At 46.5% G+C, this 24,261-nt stretch overlaps 1 protein-coding gene across 6 annotated transcripts in view; it reads left to right on the forward strand.

Annotated features, from left to right (window-relative positions):
• Positions 1-23,566, forward strand: part of TPST2 (tyrosylprotein sulfotransferase 2) — a 72,807-nt gene extending 49,241 nt beyond the window's left edge. For 4 of the 6 annotated variants that reach the window (XM_036741587.1, XM_036741588.1, XM_036741589.1 and 1 more), the window contains 6 exons: positions 168-243; positions 10,442-11,367; positions 18,383-18,581; positions 20,222-20,272; positions 21,938-21,985; positions 23,041-23,566. In XM_036741587.1, coding sequence (XP_036597482.1) covers positions 10,529-11,367; positions 18,383-18,581; positions 20,222-20,272; positions 21,938-21,979 — 1,131 coding nt within the window. In that variant the 5' untranslated portion in view covers positions 168-243; positions 10,442-10,528 and the 3' untranslated portion in view covers positions 21,980-21,985; positions 23,041-23,566. Of the gene's footprint in view, positions 1-167; positions 244-1,183; positions 1,245-10,441; positions 11,368-18,382; positions 18,582-20,221; positions 20,273-21,937; positions 21,986-23,040 lie in introns of all 6 variants that reach the window. The other 2 variants (XM_036741591.1, XR_005009342.1) reach the window with 2 other exon arrangements.
• Positions 23,567-24,261: the final 695 nt, after the last annotated feature.

Raw genomic sequence — 24,261 nt, forward strand, 5'->3', positions numbered from 1 at the left:
AACTGGCCTGTTGCCCAACATGAGCCTTTGACCCTACGTGGCAGGGGCAGAATTCTCACAAACCAATGCTTCATCTATCCTTGGACCATGGAAAAGGTCTGAGGTCCAGCATCCTGCTTCTTTGGGTAGGGGACCGTATGACTAAGCTGTTCTTTCTCCCTTTCCAGCCCTATTCCAGGGACCCTGCTGTTGTGAGAACTGAGGAAGAGAGCAGGAGAACAACAATGGGCTCATCCTGGGAAAGTAAGTGAGGCCTCTGCAGAGGCCCTGTCGTGGGAATGACTGGTCGGCAGGCACGTGGGGAAGAGTGATGTGCTGAATATTTAATAGGTCTGCCTGCCAGCCCTTGGGCACCATTAATATTTTATTGGACTTGAAAGCAACAAGAAGCAGAATGTAAAGCCTTCTTGTTGTCCCTTCTATATTTAGCATGTAAGTTAGGTGTGTGGATAAGAAAACAAAATTTCAAAAAAGATGGAGCAATGAAGATAAGCATTGGTTTTTAGGGGGAAAGATTTGCCTGTTCCTTCTAGATCTATGGGTTCATCAGTGCATGGAACTTTCAACATGGAAATACCCTTTCTGATACGTATGAGCAACTCCTGAGTAACTTAAGAGTCTGCGTGTGTGTGTGTGTGTGTGTGTGTGTGTGTGTGTGACTGTGACTATTTCCTGGGGGCATTGGGAGGTTAAGGGACTTTTATAGGGCCATGAAGCTAGTATGTGCCTCCTGAAACAGTTCCTGACTCTCAGGCTAGCTCTCTACCCAGGTTAGAAGCATCAGTCCATTCATGAGCGTGGATGAAGCACCATTTGTGTGCCAGGCACACTGTATGCCTTCAAAGAGCTTATATTCTATTGGGGAAGACAACAAAGACATAGGCACAACCCATGGAGGACTGACTCAGATCTTGAGTCAGGAAAAGGCCTCCTGTAGAAGGCTGTGCTTGAGCAGAATAGTGAGTGAAACCAAGGATTTCCAGACTGGACTAACATCCTATTGGATTATTGTACAGTGGAGAAAGTGAGGCCTCGTAGAGCTTAAGCAACTTGGCCACTGTCACACAGCTAGTTGGGGACCGAACCAAGGCAGGGATCACAGGATCTCAGAGTTGGAAAGGACTTTAGAAACTAGCTGGGCTAGCCTAGATCTGACCCCAAATCCCCTCCTCACTGTCCCCAGGTAGTGCTCACTGTCCACTTCAAGACCTCTGCTGAAGGAGAAGCTGCCAATGAAGCGCCAGGTAGGCAGCTCTCCCATGTGGACAGCTCCCCCATGTGGACAGCTCTAATTTGGAAGTTTTCCCTGACACCAAACTTAAATCTGCCTCTCTGGGACTTCCAGTCAGTCAATCAACAAGCATTTGTTAAGCACCTACTATATGCCAGGCACTGTGCTAAGTAATAGGAATGAAAAAAACCACAGTCCATTCCCTCAGGCTCCTGGAAAAAGGTGGGATTTCTGCTGAGTCTTAAAAGGAAGCTAGGAGGGGGAGCATTCTAGGCTGGAGGCACTGAGTCATGACATGAGAGTGACCTGTGTAAAAACTGCAAGGGGGCCAGTGTTACTGGACCAAAGAGCACTTGATTGTGGAGGAAAGTAAGATGTGAGAAGGCTGGAAAGGAAAGAAGAGACCAGGTTAGGAAGGCCTTTATTTGATCCTGGAGTGTAATGGGGAGTCACTGAAGTTTATTGAGTAGTGGGGTGTGACATGGCCAGACCTGCACTTTAGGAAAATTACTTTGGCAGCTGAGTGGAGGATGGACTGGAGTGGGGAGAGACTTAAGGAAAGGAGACCCACCAGCAGGCTGTTACAATGATGAAGGCCTACACCAGGTTGGAGGCTTACTGGCCACAAAGGCATTCTTTTAGAAGGAATATTGATATACCCAAAACTTGTCACTATTGAGGGACGAGTTGCTACCCTTGATGACCAAAGTATTCTTGGAATTAGGGGACTAGATGTAGCCATGGTTCCTGGGATTGGCGACTATCCATTGCTTCTGATTGCACCCTGTGAGGCCAGGCAGAACAAGTCTGCGAATTATTCCCTTCTGGTCTGTGGGTGATGGGGCTGTAATGATAACTACTCATGTCCTTGTCATAATTTAAGACTTCCAAAGTGCTTTCCCCAATGCATTCCTATAAAGGTGCCTAGTGCAAATATTCTGTTCCCATTTTAGAGAGGTGGAGATTGAGGCTCAGACATCATGGGAACTTAGAGCTAAAACTCTAGAAATCATCTAACTTGCCCAGTTTTAAAAATCATTATATTTTTTAACATTTAATTTTTGTAATTTTGAGTTCCAAATTCATTCCCTCACTCCAGCCCCTCCCTTACTCATTAAGAAAGCAAGCCATATGATATCAATTATACATATGAAGTCACGCAAAACATATTTCCATATTAGCCATGTTGCAATGAGAAATGAATTCAGTCTACACTCAGAGCTCATTAGTTCTCTCTCAAGAGGTAGAAAGCTATTTCACCATGTACTCCACCATTTTACAGATGAGGAGATGGGCCTAGAGACATTAAGTGACTTATGTCAAGGTCATATAAGTAATAAGTAGCTGAAGTGGGATTTGAACCCACATCTTCTTCCCTAAGAGCCACAGTTCTTTCCAATGTATCTTGCTTCTTCCCCATGTCATACATTCAGTTACTTAGGACACAGCTACTAGGAGGGATGTGAACCCATACCTTCTTCCGTAAGAGCCACTGTTCTTTCCAGTGTATCCGGGGCTTCCTCCCTATGTCATGTAGTCAGATACTTAGGACACAGCTGCTGGAGATGACAGGGTAGGGAAGAGAATTTAGAATGAATAGCCTCTAGCCAGGGCCTGGGCCAGGGCACTGACCCTTCCCTGCTCTTTTCAGCCTCAAGAGGCCCTCGCCTATGGCTGACCACCTCCATCTAGTGTTCAGTCATGGCTCCAGGTAGACCTGCAGAATGTCTGCCTCTGCTTCGCCCCCTTCCTACTTTGTTTGTTTTGGCCTCATCACTTCTCTCTTGGATTTCGAAGCTCTCTGCTGCCTTCCTGTGCTCTCTTCCTCCTGCAGGGTTTGCTCACTCTCCTGAGTGGCCACCATTTGCAGGGTGGCTGTTGGAGGACCTTTTTTTTCCTCCTAGATGGGCCAGCCCCTGTCCCTGACTTGCTTACCCATGGGAGCCCAGGCCTGCACTTTGTAAAGAGCTGGCCAGGGGTCCATGACTTTGGCCTCTTTCACGCTGAACCCTGGCCTCGCCAAACAGCTGCTGCTGGGAAAGGGCAGATCCTATCTCTGCCTCCCACTGATAAGGCCCAGAAGCAAGCCTGTGGGAAGGTCCCATCTTGCGTGCCACTTGGCCCAAGAACCAGGTGCAGCCTTCCCAGGAGGCTCCGCCTCATGATGAACAAAATGACAAACCATTTTAGTTTATTTTTTGAAAAAGCCAATCAGACCTCATGACCACCACAATAAAAGGTGTCTATCAGCTTTATCACTCCACTTCCCTTCCAGTCTGCCACAGGCCAGGAAATAACATGGCTAAGCTCATTCGATATATCCATAAAATAAAAGTACAGACCTCTCATCACATAGTCTTCTGAGCAAAGTACGTGATCTTTGGTAAGTGATGGCTGTTTTGAGCTTTTTTGTTGCTTCCCTATGGACTTCATAGGACCACAAGATTTCAAGCTGGAAGGGACCCTAGAGACCATCTAGACCAATGCTTTCATTTTACAGAAAAGGAAACTGAGTCTGCATTCAAGTGCCTTCACTACCTTTTCTCCCTGGTAGGTCTAGGCCAGGCCTAGAATCATTGGTGCCAGTTACTCTATTGGAGATAACTTTGGAATTTAGGGAAGAAGGGGCAGACCGTTAATCTGGGGGAAATGAGAGATCAAATAATCAGTCAACAAGCATTAAGTGCCTGCTGTATACTAGGCACTGTGATGGTCAGTGGGGATATGAGGGCAAAGAATGAAACTATCCCTAATTCTTACAGTTAGTGTTTCTCTCTTTGCCCTCATATCCCCACTGACCATCACAGTGCCTAGTATACAGCAGGCACTTAATGCTTGTTGACTGATTATTTGATCTCTCATTTCCCCCAGATTAACGGTCTGCCCCTTCTTCCCTAAATTCCAAAGTTATCTCCAGTAGAGTCATTATCCCCACTTTACAAAGTTTGAAACCGAGGCATATAAAGACTGACTTGGTCAGAGTTGTACAGCTAATAAGTGGCTGAGGTGGGATTTGAACTGCGGTCTTCCTCACTTAAGGTCCACCCTATCCACGGTGCTACCCAAAGAGTTTACATTCTAATGGGCTGATGGGAAAAGGCACAAGGTGGTGGTAAAGTCCGTGTACCCTGATCCTTGAGCCTAGTGTATTACACAGGGAGGTGGCCAGGGAAGTCTGGAGACCTGAATTCTACTGTGGAATCCTATGGCTCACTCTGTTTGTCTTTGGACGAGTCACTTAACTCTCACTGAGTTTCAAATTCCCCTTTTATCAAAAGAGAAAGATATAGTAGGTGCTTCTTACTGCCACCTCTGTAACCTCAGACAGGTCACTGAGCCTCTGTGAGCCTGGAAAATGACGGCCACTTCTGGCTCTAACCACTTTGATCCTTGGAAATAATCTCAGCTCTCCAAGCAACAGCTTTTTTCTGAATGGAAAACATCAGGAGAAGCATTTTCCCATGGGCTTGGCAGCCAGCCTTCCCAAAGGCATCAGGAACAAGGAAGGGGCAGCCCCTGGAGGCCCTGTGGTCAGGTACCTTGGTGTTACTGAAATCTGCAGGAATTGGAAGGGAAACTCAGGCTCCTGGAAAGTCCCTAACCATGGGTGGGGAACCTGTGGCCTCAAGGCCACATGGCCCTCTCGGGCCTCAAGTGAGGCCCTTTGACTGAATCCAAAGGGCCGCACTTGAGGACATAGAGGGTCACATGTAGCGCGAGGCCGCAGGTTCCCCACCCCGTGTAAGCAGAGGAAATCTTTAGCCCTCACAGGCAGCCAGGATGCTGGAACCTTGATGGGAAGTTTGTGGTCAGGCCAGCTGGGGGAGAGAGAGCCAGGAAGAACCCTGGATGCATCTCTCTGCAGCAGCTATCAGAGCTGTCTCAAGAAAAACAGAGTTTCTGTTTGTTTTTGGTTGTAAGGTGTCATCAGCTAGCCTCAGGAATGCCTTGGATATTACAAAAATGACTAGGTAACGCTTGATTGTGTTGGGAACATCGCTGTGCCATGCTCTGCCCTCTGCTGGCCTCTTTGGGATTAATCCTTAGCCTGAGATTGGGCTGAATGAACAAGTGGCTAGCCCATGTATGTACTAGGTGCCAGACACTCTGTTAACTCTGGGCAGATAAATTTAGAAGTGAGACAATTCCTGCTGGGAAGGAGGCGACATATACAGAGAATGGAATGTTTGGGGAGTCCTAGGAACGATGATTTCATCCACAGGGCAATGAATTACTGTGCCCTTCCCAAGAACAATAGAGGCTGATGAATTAGCCCAGAACCACCTTGGGGAATTCTGAGATCCCAGAAGTGGAAGGGGACTTAGAAGTCACCTTACTCACTGTCAAGGTGCTACAAGGAATCCCATCTATGACCTGACTAATAGGTGCCAGTCAAGCCGCTACCTCAGCCCTTCTGGTGATGATGGGCTCACTGAGTTTCATAAGACAATCCCTTTGATACAATTTAATATGCATTTATTGGGTTCCTTCTATTTGTGCCAAGGACTATACCAAATCCTGGGGGTGCATTGACTAAAATGGTCCCTTTTATTAAGGAAGATACATTCCATTGGAGAGAAATAATGTGTACACACGTATACATACATAGTAACACACATAGATACATAGTAATACATACATAGTAACACATACATATATAGTAACACATACATACATACATAGTAACTACAAGTTTCAGTAGTTGAGGAGAGCTGTCAGAACTGGGAAAATGGCAAAGATCTGCTATAGGAGGCCACACCTGAAGTGTGCCTTGAAGGAGGCTGAAGATACTGTGAGGTACGGATGAGTAGAGAGGGAGAGCATTCTGTTGTTGGACAGCTCCCACACTCTACTATTGCGTCTTCCCAACCCAGGGACAGGAGAGTCTGGTGGGAAGGTTATGGGATTAGGAATCAGTCAAGATCTGGTTTCTACTCTCCCCTCTCTCCATTGTTTTAGTATAAGGAAACAGGCGAGGGCAGCTGTGATGGGGCCCATTTAGCCTGGACACATCAGCAGGGCTTGAGATGGCCCACCAGGGAGCAGGCTGCTTTGGGAAGTGGATTTTCCAGTAGAAACCTCCTTCAAATGAATTGCACCCTTTCTTGCCTTCTTGAGCAGAGGACATGACAACACTGGCCATTTTCCTAATGGCTTAGGGTCTTCATGAGGCTGTATCCTAAGATGTGCTCTTGTCAATTCAGTATGACCCTGGGCAAGTCACTTAACCTTGTTTGCCTCAGTCTCCTTATCCGTAAAATGAGCTGGGGAAGGAAATGGCAAAGCAGTCCAGTATCTCTACCAAGAAAACCCCAAATGGGGTCATGGAGAGTCAGACGTGACTGAAAATGGCCAAACAACAAATGCTTTTAGGGATTATTGAGTTCTGAGGAGCCTAGTTGTCAGAGGCACGGGTCTCACGTCTGTTCTTTGCAGTTTTCCCATCACATCTCTGGCTGTTAGGCATTTGCTATCACTTCTTGCTTCTCTCCCAGACTTGCTTCTCATTTTCTGTTTCTAATTTGTTGTGGCCCAGGAAGTGACATGTCTCGGTTTGTAGGAAGTTTGTGTAAAGTAAGAGTAAATCAGTTCTGGCGGCATTATCTTATGTACAAAGAGCATGAGGCTTGGTTCACAAACATTGTGATGTCTGTTTGGGCCTTTGTTTTGGGGGTGCTCTGAATGGGGGGATAGAGCTGGAAGGAACCTGGCTACTTTCTGCCAGAGAGACCTTAGATGAGTCCATTTCCCTTTCTAGGCCTCGGTCTCCTCATCTGTAAAACAAAGATGTCTTCTAGTTACCGAGTCATAGGAACTAGAAGAGACCGTAGTTATCCACCACCTCATTTAACCCGTGAACAAAAGTGAGTCTCAGAGAGGTTGAAGAGCTTGCCTCTGGTCACATAGCTACTAGGTATCGGGGCAGGATTGGAATCCAGGCATTCCTGTCTCCTAAGTCTAGCACTCTGTTCCCTATTCCCTGGCTGCCTCATCAGACCCTTCTTTTTATAGGTAAGTTGGCCTGGAGTCAGCAAGACTTGAGTTCAAATCCAGCCTTAGATACTTGCTTGCTGTGTGACCCTATATATCACTTAACCACCTTCTGCCTCAGTTTCCTTATCTATAAAATGGAGATGGTAATAGCATCCACATTCCAAGGTTGTTGTGAGGTTAGGATGAGACTCTTATAAAATGCTTTGTAAATCTTAAAGCTCACTATAAATGCTAATTATTATCATTACAGATGAGGCAGCCAAGGACTGTATCATGGAAGGGAGTTATCCGAGATCAGAAATAGTAAGGAAGAAAAGTCAAGGTCCTTTGCTTCCAAATCCAGTGATCTTTCAATTGTACTGGGGCCTCTTAATCAGGGTCCCCAACACATGCCTCCCTCCCCTGCTTTTGGACCCTGTTTTAACATCACAATTTTTTCCAGACCTTTCCCTATTCCATACAAGAATAGTTGTTAATATCTACTGAATGGGAAAATACCAAATGCCATGAAGGAATGCTTTTAATTAATTTACATTTTATTCATCACAACATCCTCCACATACATTTAGATTACAGTAGCATGTATCCCTCCAAGACGCATTAGATGGCATTGAATTGATGATCCTCTGATCCATTTTATTCAGACCGTAGGAAATATGTCATTTTTTTTAAGAATCCCTCTCTGCCTTCTGGGCTGAACTCAATTACTGCCTCTCACACAGGCAGCTAGGTGGCTCAGTGGTTGGAGCACTGAACCTGGAATCAGGAAGACCTCAGTTCAAATCCTGCCTGAAACACTTACTAGCTGTGTGACCCTGGGTAAGTCACTTAACTTCTCTCTGCCTCAGTTTCCTCATCTGTGAAATGAGGATCATTGTTCCTATCTCTTAGGATTTGTGGGGATCAAAATAAATGTCTCTAACTCACTTTGTGAACTTTAAAGCCCTCTAGAAATGTGAGCCAGTATTAACATATCCCCTACGTGCTAGTGAGATACACCCCTTCCAACTTATTTTGTACCTATCTTGTTTCTAATCAGTATTTACTTATATGTCCATGTGACTTCCTTATGGGAAATGGCCAGCTGGTTTTTTGTCTTTGTGTGCCCAGGTGTATGATGGGCATTTCACACACATGCCTAGATTGACTGAGTTGTTAATTACATCAAGTCGTTGAATGAGAAAGATGCCTTGCAGTAATGCCTCAGAGGTTCTTGGCCCACTGTTTTTTACTTCTTTAATTGGGTTTTTCTTAAGTCTTATTTTTTTGTTACTTTCCTTTCTGAGTATATCTCTTCACCTCCCTTTACACAGGCCCCTACGTGGTACAGTGGATAGAGCACTGGGCCTGGAATTAGGAAGATCCCAGGTTCAGATCCAGCCTCAGATATGTACTAGCTGCATGCTGCTGAGCAAGGCACTCAGCCTCTGTCTGCCTTAGCCTCCTCATCTGTAAAATGGGGATAATTATAGCACTCACCTCCCAGAGTTGTCGTAAGGTTCGAATAAGAGAATATTTGTGAAGCACTTTGTAAACCTTAAGGCACAATATACATTTCAACTGTTATTATTAACCCAGTGAGCTGTCTTTTTTAAAGCTAGGGAATGAATGTGTGATGTCATTGGTACAAGAAACTCCCAGAGGAGGGAAGTCCCTCTACCAAGGAAGGTTGGCACCTTCTCTGCAATGTAGTGTTAGAGAGTTGCCCCCGGCACTGAAGGGGTCACACAGCCAGTATGTCGTGGAGATACTGTGTGGACCTTGAGTCCAACTCACCACCTACTGCACCACACTGTCACTCCATCCCTTAGAACAAATAAATGAAAAAAATGAAGAGGGAAAAACCAAAAACCTAAAGTAACCACCCCTAGGGCCCTACCTCTGCAAAGAAGAGGGAGAAGTTTCAGTGACTGTTTAGTCATCACTGATGACACCATGAGGGCCCTGTGAGGCTGCTGGCTGAGGTACGAGACTTGGTATCATCAAAATGATGATCCTAATAGGGAGAGAGGATACAGGCTGTATCATGTATGACGAGAAACAGGAAGGTAGTACGGTGTGGTGGAAAGCGCTGGCTTAGAAGGCAGAAGACCTGGGCTCAAATCCTGCCTCTGTATGATTTTGGACTTACCAGTTGTATGACCTTGAGCAAGTCACTTACCTGTTGTGTGCCTCTCGGGGTTGTTGTGAAGACCAAGTGAGATAATTGTTAAGCACTTAACACAGTCAGTGCTATATAAACGTTAATTATCATTATTATTATTGTTATTCGACAAATCACTTAACATCACTGAGCCTGTTTCCTCATCTGTAAAAGGAGGGGTTTGGACTTAGTGGCCTCGGAGGTCTCTGCCAGGTCTAAATTTAGGAACTTACGATTCTAAGTAACAAGGTATCTCATCCTGTCAGTCAACAAGACTTTCTTAAGGGCTTACTGTGTACCAGGTACTGTTCTGTGAAGGTCAGAGAGAAGAAAGCCTGGTAGGAAAGAGTCGTAGGAGACAACTTCCTGAGTGGGAGTAGTGAGAGAACGTTAGATCAGTGAGGTTGAGGCAGTGTGGTCCTGTAGTCAGGGCTCTAGATTGGAAGTCAAAGACTTGAGCTTGAATACCAGTTAAATGCTTGGCTCACTTTGGACAAGTCACATCTTCTCTGGGCCTCAGTTTCTTCCCTTGTAAAATGAGGGAGTGGGGCTAGCTGAGGCAGCCAGGTGGTGCAGTGGATAGAGCGCTAGACCTGGAGGCAGGAAGACCTGAGTTCAAATTTGGCCTCAGATACTTGCTAGTTATACTACCCCAGGCAAGTCATTTAATCTACGTCTGCCTCAGTTTCCCAGCTGTGAAATGGGGATTAATTATAGCATCCACCTCATAGGGCTGTTGTGAGGATCAAACAGGACAATATTTTTAAAAGTGCTCAGGGCAGTACCTAGCACATAGCAGTCACTTAATCAATGTTTATTGCCCCCTCTGCAGCCCCTTCTACTTCTAATCTAAGATCCCAGGTCCCTTTACCTCTCCAGACCTCTGTAAAGTGAGAGGGTAGGACTACATGGCAGCTGAGATCCTCTGATGGCAGGGAGCTCACTACCTGCTGTCAAATGCTCTCCACACTTTAAAGTGACCTTCAAAAACACGTAAGCCAGTTATTAGCCAGAGACAGAGAGGCCTGGACTTGCTAAGGATGCCTCCCTGACATGTGCCACTCTCTCCACAGGTACGTGCCAGGTGGGCAGCCTGTTGACAGAGAGCTGAAGAGGGCACCTCGGCCGTGCCCCATCCCACCCCCTGTCCTGGGCGCAGCATGCGACTGAGCGCTCGGCGGCTGCTTCTGGCGGCCGGCCTCATGCTGGCCTTCGCCCTGGCCACCCACCTAGGGCAGCAGATGCTGGCGTGCCAACAGCTGCTGTCCTCAGGTCGCAACCATGGCGTGATGCGGCCCGAGCAGGAGGAGCTGGTGATGGTGGGTGCCGACCAGGTGGAGTACCGTTACAGTAAGGAGATGCCGCTGATCTTTGTGGGGGGGGTGCCACGCAGCGGGACCACCCTGATGCGGGCCATGCTGGACGCCCACCCAGAGGTGCGCTGTGGCGAGGAGACACGTATCATCCCCCGAGTGCTGGCCATGCGCCAGGCCTGGTCACGCTCCGGACGGGAGAAGCTGCGCTTGGATGAGGCTGGGGTCACGGACGAAGTACTGGACGCGGCCATGCAGGCCTTCATCCTGGAGGTCATTGCCAAGCATGGCGAGCCAGCCCGTGTCCTCTGCAACAAGGACCCTTTCACCCTCAAATCTTCTGTCTATCTCTCCCGCCTCTTCCCTAACTCCAAGTTTCTGCTCATGGTGCGGGACGGGCGGGCGTCCGTGCACTCCATGATCACCCGCAAGGTGACCATCGCCGGCTTTGACCTCAATAGCTACCGTGACTGCCTCACCAAGTGGAACAAAGCGATCGAGGTCATGTACTCCCAGTGCATGGAGGTGGGCCGGGCCAAGTGCTTGCCCGTCTACTATGAACAGCTGGTGTTGCACCCCCGGCGCTCCATGCAGACCATCATGAATTTCCTAGGGATCGACTGGAGCGAGGCCGTCCTTCACCACGAGGACCTCATCGGCAAGCCAGGGGGGGTCTCTCTGTCCAAGTGAGTAGGAAGGAGACTTGGCTAGCGGGTGCCGGGGACCAGGGCTGGAATCTTTCAAGCTCTACATAGAGCTATCCAAGCATAGGCCTGACCAGGTCACTCCCTACCTCAAGAAACTTCAGAGGCTCCCTGTTGCCTCCAGGATAAAATGCAGACTCTTCTGTTTGGCATTTAATGCCTTTCACAATATTGCTCAGGACCCGGATTCAGAACTTAGTTCTGCCAGTTAGTGTGTGACCTTAAATCACTTGACCTCTCTGGGCCTGTTTTCTTGTCTGTAAAATCAGCATGTGGGGCTACCAGCATTAGGGTTCCCCAGGTTAGAGCTATGATGCTAGGATTCCTTCTTGCTCCAGGTACATGGTGACCTTGGAATCGGGCAGACCAGTGTGCGAATCCTGACTCTCGTGCTTCTTAGCGGCATGACCTTAAATCACTTAAGGTTTCTGGATGTCAGTTTCTTCCTCTATAAAATGAAGGGATTATGCTTGATGACCTCTGAGGTCCTTTCCAGCTTGTTACATTCATTGGAGTCAGGAAGACCTGAGTTCAGATTCTGCTCCAGATACCCTGTGACCCTGGGCAAGACGCTTAATTTCTGTTTCCTTCATTTTCTCATCTTTGAAATTGGGATATGATGATAGCACCCACCTCACAGGGTTGTTGTGAGGGTCAAATGAGTTAATCTGTGTAAATCGCTTTGCACGTCTTAAAGTGATCTGTAAATACCAGCTGTTAGCATTAGAGGCAGTTCTTATTACCACTGCTCTTGCTATTATTGGCCTGTGGGTGGTGCAGTAGATAGAGTCAGGAAGACCTGAATTCAAATCTTGCCTCAGACACCTACTGGTTGTGTGACCCTGGGCAAGTCACCTAATCTGTTTTTCTCAGTGTCCTCTTTTGTAAAATGGGAATGACAGGAGCACCGACCTCCCAGGGTTCTTGTGAAGACCAAAGGAGGTATTTGGAAAGCACTTAGCATTGGCACAGCGCCTGGCACATAGGAAGCACTATACAAATGTTAGCTAGCATTACTGCCTCTATTAATTATTATTCACATCAATTCCCTTAATGCATTCCAGCCAGACTGGCTTATTTGCTATTCCTTACACACAACATTCCATTTCCTGTCTCCGTGGCTTTGCTCAGGTTGTGCCTCATGCCTAGAATGCCTTCCCTCTTCCTTATGGGCACACCCTAGCTCTCCATACAGCTCCACTGAAGTGCCACCTCCTACATCCTTACATAGGTCTCCTCCAAAGGCTAGTGCTTCCCCAAATATTTTTCATTAGCATGGCATATATTTTACATTGACTTACTATTTTCCCCCAGTAGAATGTATGCTCCTCAAGGGGACAGTCTGCTTTACCTTTGTCTCAGTATCCCCAGCATGTAGCATAGTGCCTAGAACATGAAAGGTGCTTAATAAATGCTTCCTGACTGATTGAGACAAGTAGGATTTCTCAGGAGCCCTGGGACTCAGTGGGCCATTTCAAAAGAGCTGGCCAATGGAGCCGTGGAATTTCCCCTCTCGTGGTATCTTGGGAAAATGTAATCTCCTGGTATCTTCTGAGAAGGGGGCAGACCAATTCAATGAACACTTATTAGGCACCTACAATATGCTAGGCCTTATGCTGGGAACACAGACATATGAAAATAATCCCTCCCCTTAGGGGGCTTGCATTCTGCCTGCGGTGGTTGAGGTGTCTGGGGAGGAAGGTGCCATGAACACAGATAAGAAAATGCAGAATATGAAGACACAGGACCTTCACATGTGATGAGTGACAGCTGAGCTGAGATTTGGAAGGAGATGGAGGGGAATGGGGAGAGCTTGTTAAGCCTGGGGCATAGCTCACACAAAGGCTTGGCAGTAGTAGACAGTGTGTGGTGCTGTTTAGTACAACGGTTTGGTGGCAGCATAGAGTGACCTGGGCAGTGTGGAGAGAGACGGGGCCAGAGAAGGGGTTGGAGAGACTTTAAGGGCCAGTTGCATGTTTTCTTAGAGGCAGTAGGGAGCCACGGAGGCTTTTAGAGCAAGTGAGAGGTTCGGTTAGACCTGGAGATCTGAGGTGAGGAGCAAGGCAGCCAGATGGAGGGAAAAGGCACTGGCCTGGGGGTCAAGAGCCGGCGTCCAAATCCAGCTTTGTTACTGCCTCTCTCTGGGACCTCTGGGAAGGGACTGCCCACTCCTGGAGCCTGGAGCTCTGGAAAATAAATAAGTGTATGAGTCAATCTCTGAGCTCCTCCCAGCTCTGCCTTCCCCTGTTCCAAGACCCCTTCCATCTTTGACATTCCCTGTTCTCAGGCCCCTCCCAGCTTTGACATCCTATATTCAATAACCCTTTGAGGTCTAACAAGATACATTCTCTTGTTTATTTGCAGTCTCTAAGGATTCATTCCAGGTCTGAAATTCCATGTTTCTAAAGAGAAATTACCATAGAAATCTTATTTAATGTTGGTTTCCTATAGACAAGGCTGACACCTAGGCTCTAAAGAGAGAAGGGATATACGTATATATGTGTACATGTATATACATCTGTACATACATATCTACATACACACATGTGTGTATATATGTGTGTATATGTGTATGTGTGTGTATAAATTATTGGAGGCAGGAGCTGGACTGGATAGCCCAGCCTGCGGTATGGGGCACCGATTTATCCTGAGGCTTCACTATATAATTAGTGTCCATCAAACATGTGGATGCTGCCATCCCAGGATAGAGTCATCCTAAGACATCCTTCCCAACCTCCAATAAGAAGCTAAATGGACCAGTGCATGTTGGGCTTTGAGATCTTTGCCTCCTGTCCCCATCCAGGCACTGATGGCCAAAATAACCCCTCTTCTTTCATCAGGCTTACAGATTTACAAAAGCCCCATCTTCACCCAACCCTCAGTGGCAGATAGAGCCAAGTCTCTTCTCTCCATTTTTACATATGGGGAGCCTGAGGTTGAGAGAGACAGAGCCACCCTCCTGCCAGCTTGAGGTGGTGACCAAGCCAGTAACAGGCCACATCTCCTTCCTGCTGGACTCCAGTGCCAGCATTCTTCCCCTCTACACCATCTCAGTTCTCTGAGCTTTTGTGTCGGGGTTTCATTGGCTGCTTTACCCACTGTCCAGAGGAAAGTTCTATTCATCAGAGATACAGAAAAGAGAGCCGTGCATTGGGAGTCGGGGACCAGAATCCACTTTTCATTTCTGCCACTTCTTAGCTGTGTGACTTTGGGTGGTCCACTTCCCCTCCCTGAGTTTTAGTTGATAGACTCTCGTGTGATCAGATATTGGGCAGCTCTGAGAGGAAGAAGAGACCCTTTCAAGGATGAAGCCCTTATGCTTCTTCCTCCAAAGGCTTCTGGGCCTCTGAGCTCTCCCACACTTTGACCTCCAATGGTTTGAGTAGCTCCTCCTTCCTTCCTCCCCAAAGTTAGGGAGGTTGGTTAGTGGGTGGGACATTGGGAATGTCAATTTAGATTATACCTGGTCTCCATTTCTTCTCAGCCATCCCAGTTCTCCAACCTGTTCTGGCCAGGTTTCAGAAGGAATCAGGGCATCATGGAGACCTTGGAGACCACCCAAGTTACAGCCACAGGCTAATGGTTGGTGTCTCTCTGGGAAGCAGGGTAGCAGGATCCTAGGCCCCACTCCAGCCTTCCAGTCCGCCGTTTGGTTTCCTCATCTGTACAAATAGATTCCAATGACCTGGAAGTTCTTTTCTACCAGACATCCAAAGATTCTCTTTCTCTGTAGCAAGCATGGATTGACAACCTAAGGTGTGTCACTTTGTAATTAGAAAAACCTGTAGCATCTGTGATTTTGTCAGTCTCAGGAATTCCTGGTTGGGAATTCTCTTCGCTGACACAGATTGCCGCCCCTCTGTGATGTTGTAGATGTAACTTTGCCTTTCTTTGTAGTTTAACACAATACTTGTCATATAGTAAGTGATTAATAAGTGCTTCTTGGCCTAATGACTAGTGGAGAAGTCCTGAGGGGTTGTTTGAGGCACATAGAGATTAAGTGACTTTGCCCAATTTCATCCACCAAGTATCTCCAAGGCAGCACGTTAACCCAGACTCTTCTGACTCTAAGCCACAGGAGTCTGTCCGTTGTACGGTACTGCCTCTTTGTAAACCATGCTTTTGGAGACCCGCGAGGACAGAGATGATGATGCTGCTGCTGCTGCTGCTGCAAAAAACTGACGTTTGCATAGCACTTTAATGTATGCAAAGCATTTCACTTATGTTATCTTACTCCTCACAACCACCCTGGGAGTGCTGTCATTTTCCCTATCCTATCAATGAGGAATGTAAAGTGGTTTGCCCAAAGTCCCCCAGCTAGTAAGTGTCAGTAGTAGGATTTGAATTCAGGTCTTCCTCCATATCCAAAGAAAGACAGGCAGGTAGGTCTCCAGTGAAAGCATGGACCCAAGACAAACTCTTTTACTCTGAGTTTTCTGCTCAGGATGACTGTTGGCTGAGGATAGGTTGGACTTGGTGGTAGCTTCCTGTCCTGGGATTCCATAACTCTAGTCCCTCAGCCCTTTAAAGATCCTGAGATGTTACTGCAAAGATCCCTCACGAGCCAGGCCCAGGAACTGGGTGGAAATACCAAGATGGCGGCAGGAGGGGATTTTTCTGGGGTAAAAGATGGCAACATTAACAACTCCTTAGGTGACCTGTGCACCAGTACAGGTGGGAATCTTGTGGGATAATGCTACACATTGTTGTTTAATTGTGTCTGACTCTTCGTGACCCTTGAGGCCCTAACATGCCAATAGTGTCCATGGGGTTTTCTTGGCAAAGATACTTGAGTGGTTTGCCAATTTCTGTCTTCAGTGGACTAAGGGAAACAGTTAAGTGACTTGCCCAGGGTCACATAGCTAGTAATTTGATCTGAATTAGGATTTGAACTCATGACTGCCTGAGTTCAAGCCTATCACTCTGTCCACTGAGCAGCCCAGCTGCCTCAGTGCTACACATCACTGAGCCCCATTAGGAGTAGTGTGGACCAGGCAGAGATACTATGGAGGCAAGATCAAATATTTAGAGGACCCCAGAAGCCTTATTTTTTTTTGTTATTTTTTTGAACCAGTTTTGTGATTTTATTGGCATAAATATCTCCCAGTGAGGAAATTCCCTCTACCAGCTTATGGTCTTAGAGAATGCCTGGGGCATTGAAAAGTTCCGTGACCCATCCAAAGGCCATGCAACAAGTCTGTGTTGGACAACTCACATCTTCCTAACTCAGTGGTTAGTTGTCTTTCCACTATGGCTGCCTTTCTCCCACCATTTTACTGATAAGAAAACTGAGACCCAGGAATATTGGGTGTCTTGCCCAAGTTGGACTGGGTAATGGTAATGGTAGGCTAGAAATTGGACCAAATCTAGTAAGATGATGAAAGACCTTGAGCTCATGCCATGTGAGGCTCAGAGGGTGAAGGGACTAGGGATCTTGGGGATGGGCATGTTTCAACAATCCAGCTAGCAGCTGCTAGGGGTGTAAAACCAACAACAACCAGCTCACAGAACACGGCAAGCCCAGGTCCTTTTCATCTGCTTTACTAAGGAAAGCCGTGATAAAGGGATAACAATCTTACTTTAATCCAGCATATAAATATCATTCACTTAGTTCAGGGGAAAAAGCCAGCACCCTGAACTTCAGAGCAAATACAAATTACAAACATCGACAGACAGACCTTGTCTGATTCAAATCTCAATACATAGTTACCAGAGTTTAACAAAGTCTCAACATCTGGGTTACGAGCTGGAGGGCTGTTAGCTGCGCTGCCTGGAGTCTCCACATCAGCACACTGCCAAGAGTGAGAGCCCTAAGCAAATGGCTCTGTCTTCCCTTTTTAATACAGTTTCAGACATCATCAAACGTTATCTGAGCAACCAGAACTTAGGCTCCTGTGATTGGCTCTGGAGTTAGCACCTCCCCTTAGGACCCTGGGAGCTTCACACCCACATAGGCTTAGCACCTAGTAATTAGGGGTTTGGGGCAAACTTAGGAGCAAAGATCTAATCAGGCCTCCCTTAGTTAGCCCCACCTGTGGCCCCACCTTAGTTACCAATTCACACCCACATAGGTTTAGCACCTAATAGGGGTTTGGGCCTGGGGCTTAGCACCTGGTAAGACTCAATTAAAGACACTTAATCATTTTAAAGCAGTAAGAAAGTCCCAACTTAATTGATATTACAGGGCATCAGAGCTGCCTTGAGGTATTTGAAGGGCTGTCACATAGAGCAGGGACCAGACTTATTTTCTGTGGCCCTACAGGATAGAACTGGGAGCCACCAATGAGTGGATATCACAGAGAGCCAAATTTCAGCTTGGTGTAAGCAGTAACTCCTTACCAGTTAGTACTGACCCAAAGGGCAGTGGGCTGCTGGGGAAAGGAAGTGAGCTCCCCCTCACCAGAAGTCTAAGCAAGGACTGGATGACTACCTACTGAATAATGGAGAGGATTCTTGTTCCAGTATAGATTGGACTAAACAGTCTCTGAGTTTTCTTCCAATTCTGAGATTCTGTGATTATAAGTTTGTTGAAAGAAGAAACCATGTCACTTTTCACCCCAGAAAACTTGGCACATAGTAGGCACTTAATAGATGTATGTTTGATTTTTTTTGGGGGGAAAATGTCCAGATCTGTAATTTTTGTCCATGTAGAGACCTCGCTCCCAGTCTAGATCAGTGCCTTCTCTATATCTTATGGAGAGTTGCCTGAGACTTTGATGGGTGACTGAGTACAGATGAATGACTTGCTCAAGGTCACACAATAAGTGTGGGAGGCAGGTCTCGAACTTGGGCCTTCTGATCTCCAGGTCCAGCCCTTGACCCACCATGCCAGGCTGTCTCCCCAAGTAAGAATCATCCAAACCTTAGAGTATTTCAGGGCCGGAAATGACTATCTTATGCTACAGGGTGCTTCCTCTCAGATGTTGTTGACTTGGATTCATGCTAAATGTTCCATTTCAGCTTTATGACCCTGTGACTTTCAATTGTCTCTCCCCAGGATAGAGAGGTCCACTGACCAAGTCATCAAGCCTGTGAACCTGGAAGCTCTGTCCAAATGGACCGGGCACATTCCAGGAGATGTACTGAAGGACATGGCCCGGATTGCCCCGATGTTGGCCAGGCTCGGCTATGATCCCTATGCAAACCCACCGAATTATGGCAGTCCTGACCCCCTTGTCATCAATAACACAAATCGGGTAAGCAGGTGGTGCATTCCATTTGGGGGCTTAGGGAAAGAAATCACAGGTCCGGTCCTAGGCTATCAACAGATAGAAAAACTTCATAGTTGCCTTGGGACTTAGAAAATGCAACTCCAAGGCATTTTTGGAAGCCCATTGGTATCTATCCAAGAATCTGAGGGTATGTTATTGTTGTCATTCAGTTGTATCTGACTCCTCATGATGCTATTTGGGGTTTTCTTGCCAGAAATACTGGAGTGATTTGCCATTTTCTTCTCCAGCTCGTTTTACAGATAAGGAACCTGAGGAAAACAGGGTTCAATGACTTGCCCAGGGTAACACAGCTAGTAAATGTCTGAGGCCAGATTTGATCTCAGGAATGAGCCTTCCTGACTCTAGGTCAGGTGCCCTGTGCACTGTGGCACCACCTAGCTGCCTTTGCAGGTATATAGGGAAGGCAAGTGGAGTAGTAGCATCTTGCCTGGATGCTATGAGTTGGACCTACCTTTCAGTCCTTACAAAGCAACTGAGGTATAGTGACATGAGTCCTGGATTTGGAGTCAGAAGACCCGGGTTCAAGTCTTGGCTCCTTCACTTCCTGGCTGTGTGACCTCGGGTGAATCTCCTTGCGCCATTTTCCTCTCCTTTAATGGGCCTAGTCATAGTATAGGACCTACCCCTGAGAAGGCTGAGGTGAGCCTCAAGTGAGATATAATGTGTGTGAGTCTCTTTGCAAACCATAAAGGGCTGTGGACGGAGATCCAGCTCATCTCACTACTGCCTCATTTTACAGATGAGATAACTGAGGCCCAGATAGAGGTAGTTATTTGCTCCAGGTCACATAGCCATGAAGTGATAGAGGAGGAATTCCTGCCCAGGTCCTCTGAATCCACATCTGGTACTCCTTCCACTCTTTCTGTCCTATTCTGAGGCCCCTTCCCACACTGACATTCCGTGTTCTACGGCCCCTCCCCCCACTGACATCCCATGTTCTATGGCCCTTCCCCCCACTGACATTCCATGACCCAAGTCCCCTTTCCCATGCTGACACTCCATGTTCTAAAGATTTGAAAATGTTAACGTGCTATTCCAATGTGAGTCAACGATAACTATAATGACTTGATGACAGTGACATTACCACCACCACCACCACTTCTACTAATAATAGTAATAAACCATTGGATTTAGAGTGAAAGGATTTAACTTTGAATCTTGGCCCTGGCATACCTTGTGACCTAGGGCAAGTCATTTTACCTCTGGATTTCAGTTTGTATTTGTTGCGCATCATGCCCACACTGTCCTCATATAGGTAACTCCCAAGAAAGAAGTTCTAGTATGTGGGAAAGACTGGAAGTAAAAATTAGTCCTGAGTCTCTGCTCTACCTCTTACCATCTGTGAAACCCTAGACTATGTCACTTCGCTGAGCCTCAGTTTCCTCGTCTGTACTATGAGTACAACACCTTCAGAGGGACCAAATGAGATAATGTGTTTAACATACTATAGACCTGTCAGCGGTTAATATTGTGTGTTATTATTATGGTTTTTATTTTCTGTGACCTTGGTAACGGATTGTCCGGAAGACGGCCAAAGGGTCAGATCCCGGGTACATGTCTTATTCAAAGTTGGGTCACTGTTGTTTGATTTTTTTCTTTTCTAGGTCATGAAAGGAGATTTTAAAACACCAGCAAATTTGAAAGGCCATCTACAGGTTAGAGGTCAAATAAATTAACTTGCTATTTGTGTAAAGGAAACTACCTTATACTGGGAGATGTAGGCTAGCGTTCAAAGGTCGCTTCTGCCAGTATTTTACTGTGGGCTTTGGGTGAGTTACCTAACTATTCTGGTCTTCAGTTTCATCTTTAAAATAAGAGGATTGAAGATGATCTCTCTAATCCCTCCCAGCCCTGACATCCCCTGTTCTGAGGCCCCTCCCAGCCCTGACATCCCCTGTTCTGAGGCCCCTCCCAGCCCTGACAGCCCCAGTTCTAAGGCCCCTCCCAGGTCTGACATCCCCTGTTCTGAGGCCCCTCCCAGGTCTGACATCCCCTGTTCTCAAGCCTCTCCCAGCTCTGACATTTCCTGTTCTGAGGCCCCTCCCAGATCTGACATCCCCTGTTCTGAGGCCTCTCCCAGCCCTGACATCCCCTGTTCTGAGGCCCCTCCCAGCCCTGACATCCCCTGTTCTAAGGCCCCTCCCAGGTCTGACATCCCCTGTTCTCAGGCCTCTTCCAGCTCTGACATTCCCTGTTCTGAGGCTTTTCATGACTCTTACACTTTGTGTTCTATGTCATTTCCATTTCTAATACTTCTGTGAGTCTACTATTACCCTTTTTTAGCCAGACCTCCCTTTTCTGTCATTTCTCAATCTCCTAGTTCTCTGTGGAAGCCATTGAAAAGTAGGTCTTCCTCTTCCCTATTTCCTCACCCTTTACCTTATCATTTACTCACAGTCCTTATCTAGGTTTATTTATAGTGGTAGGTCTCAAGGTTGGGAGGGTGTCCACAGGACATTATCGTAGAGTGGAAGATCCATGGACCGCCTCTTATCATCCACAGGCAACTAAAGACCAGCCCAGGTAGAGATCTCCTTAGTGCCTTGCAAATCTTAAAGAGCTAGAAAATGTGCAAACATTTATTAAGCACTTACTGTGCACCAGGCATTCAGTTATCAAAAATTTATGAAATGTTCAGGCACTGTGCCAAGCATCATGGATACAAATCAGTGAATCATTCACTCAATAAACAAGCAGTGCTTGTTTTAGACCTACTATGTGCCAGGAAATGAGACAGGAGTTAAGGATACTAAGACAGGAAAATGGAATGGCCTCTGCCCTCAAGAAGTTTATATTTTATAAGGGGAGATAACATGTGTGCATATATGTGGGGATATGCATATAATCATATACATATAGAGGCATACATATAATCCAAATGCATGTAAGTGTGCACACATGTACATTCATATGTATATACAAACCTACATATGTGTGTAATTGTATATACACTTATGTTATATTTTTATATATGCATAGTATATATGTACACGTGTATCTATATCTATCTATCCACCCATCAACACATTCTGTACTGATGGGAAACATTTCAGGCAAGAGAGGTAGGCAGTCTACACCACTCGTGTCAAACTTAGATGGAAACTAATTCCTGCCAGCTGCACATTGACTTAGAAAACCTTAAATTATCCTTGTCTCTGTTGTGTTATATTTTATTTATTTTGTTATATATTTTCCAATTCCATTTTAATCTGTTTAGGGACCACACTTGGGAGTTTTGTTGTAGCTGGCTGAATTCAATGCCTCTGGTCCACACCACAGCCTAAGTGACTTTTCTCTTTGCCTGTTCCTTCTACCTGCAGGTGAATCCAAACACCACCTCTTCTCACTCACGAAGCGAATGATTCCAGGTATGGGACAGGTGTGACTCTTGTTGGGGCCCTACAAGGCTCATCCGCTGGGCCTAAAAGGAAGGGGGAATAGGTATCCCTGAAACATTGCACCACCTGGGCCTCCCCTGACCGCCAGTGTTCCTTAGGCTTTCCCAGTCACTTCTGGGCAAGCAGGCTCTTCATTACTGTCATTTTTTCAGTGGTCCTCCTCGAGGTCCCTATGAATCAAACCCTTGTGCTGGGGAGGATCCCACCAGATTGAATTCCTGGTCCTTTGGCATCTCTGGTTTCCATAGCTGAGAAACCCCAAGAAGCCACTTCTCCCAGGCTTGCTTGCAGGGTCTGTTTCTCCGGTGCAGGAATTCATTGGTTTGCACTTGAGCCCCTTTTCCTCACCTGTAAAATGGGGATAGTAATTGCACCCTAGCTCCCAGGATTGTTGGGAGGATCAGATGAGATAGTATTTGTAAAGCGCTTTGCAGATCTAAGCGCTGCGTTAATGGTAGCTTTTTATTATCTACTCCAGATGTGTATATACAGAGATATGTGTGTATGTCTGTGTGCTTACGTGTGCATATATGTATATACACACAAAATTACACACATACACACCTGGTCCGAGTCCCACCTCAGCCATTCTGCGCTGGCCCTTACCCCTGGGCCAGGCCCTTAATCGCTAGTTCTAATTCTCTGAATCTGCTTTGGTTTTTTTGGAGGCGAGAAGGCAGGGCAATTGGGGTTAAGTGACTTGCCTAGGGTCACACAGCTAGTGTGTCAAGTGTCTGAGGCCGGATTTGAACTCATGTCCTCCTGACTCTGGGGCCGGTACTCTTCTCACTGCACCACCTAGCAGCCCCTCTGAGTTTGATTTGTAGAAGAGCTGGTAACCTGTCTGGAGAGGGGGAATTGCTTCACTCCATTGAAATTATATCAACACTGATTGATATCTGACATCCCCTGTTCTAAGGCCCCTCCCAACTCTGACATCCCTGATTCTGTCAGTGGTCCATCCATCCCCTCTGACCTGGGGAGTGTTTATTTGGTGTAGCTCACAGGCTTCCCTCTCCTTCCAGGGCTCTGCAAATGGCTTTTTATTTACGGATGAGAGAAGAAGTCTGCAGCTGACTGGGAATCGGATCTCCAAGCATATTGCTTGCTATTCTCACCAATTCAGGACCACTCTACGGGGAACGTCTTTGCATTTCTTTGCAAAATCCTCCGATCTTTGAAACTTCCTGGGGAAAACTAAAAACACAAACTAACTCAACCCTTTCCCTCACTGGGAGACTCTGTAGAGGAGAGAACCTGGGGGTAAAACTCAGGTTTCTCAACGTAGACCTTTTCTATTCATTTCGTCAATTTGGGAATTTTTTTTAATTGTATCCAGAATGGTCTCTATGTTCTCCTCAGATTCAAAACTCAAAGGGGCTGGTTTGGAGGCCTCAGTCATCAGAAGAGGCCCTGCAGCATGGGCCACCACCATCGTTCCCTGGCTGAGAAATTACAGAACCTTATTTAAGAATTTAATATATGGGGCAGTTTGGATACACTTTGGATCATTTTACTTCCCATAAATAAAATATTGTTTTAATACCAAGAGTGGGAGTGGCTTTTGAAACATAGCTCTATATTTTTCTATATTATATCTTCTCAACTGGTTTATCGGAAGGTAATCAATATAGAAGCACCTATTATGTGCCAGGTATTGTGATAGGGTCTTGGGGATACAAAGAATGTATGAAGAGTGAAATAATCTCTATTCACAATGAGCTTACATTCCAAAGGTAAAGCAGCAGAAGTATTTAAGAAGCCAGAGTGGTGCTTTGGAAACAGCTTCTGCTGCTGCCCACTGACTGGGGGCTACTCTGGCCCTTGGTTTCCTCCATCATAAAATGCAACATAAGACCATTGCACTAAATGATGTATATGAGACAGCTACATGGAAGACTGCAAAGACCACCAGACTTGGGAGTTAGAAGGACTTGAGTTCAAATTATACTAGACAGTATTCTACCAGTGTTTCCCAGCTCTGATCTTCCCTATTCTAAGTCCCCTCCCAGCCCTGACATCCCCTGTTCTGAGGCCCTTCCCAGCCCTGACATCCCCTGTTCTCAGGCCCCTCCCAGCCCTGACATCCCCTGTTCTCAGGCCCCTCCCAGCTCTGCCTTTCTGTGCTCAGAATGTCCAAACTATAAACTTAATTCTGAGGAAGCAATTAGAATCAGGAATATCTGAGTTCAAATCCTCCTTTTGATACTAGCTATGTGACCTTGGGTAAGTCACTTCAGCTCTGT

Source organism: Trichosurus vulpecula, chromosome 1, assembly GCF_011100635.1.
Source record: "Trichosurus vulpecula isolate mTriVul1 chromosome 1, mTriVul1.pri, whole genome shotgun sequence".
Lineage (NCBI taxonomy): Eukaryota > Metazoa > Chordata > Mammalia > Diprotodontia > Phalangeridae > Trichosurus > Trichosurus vulpecula.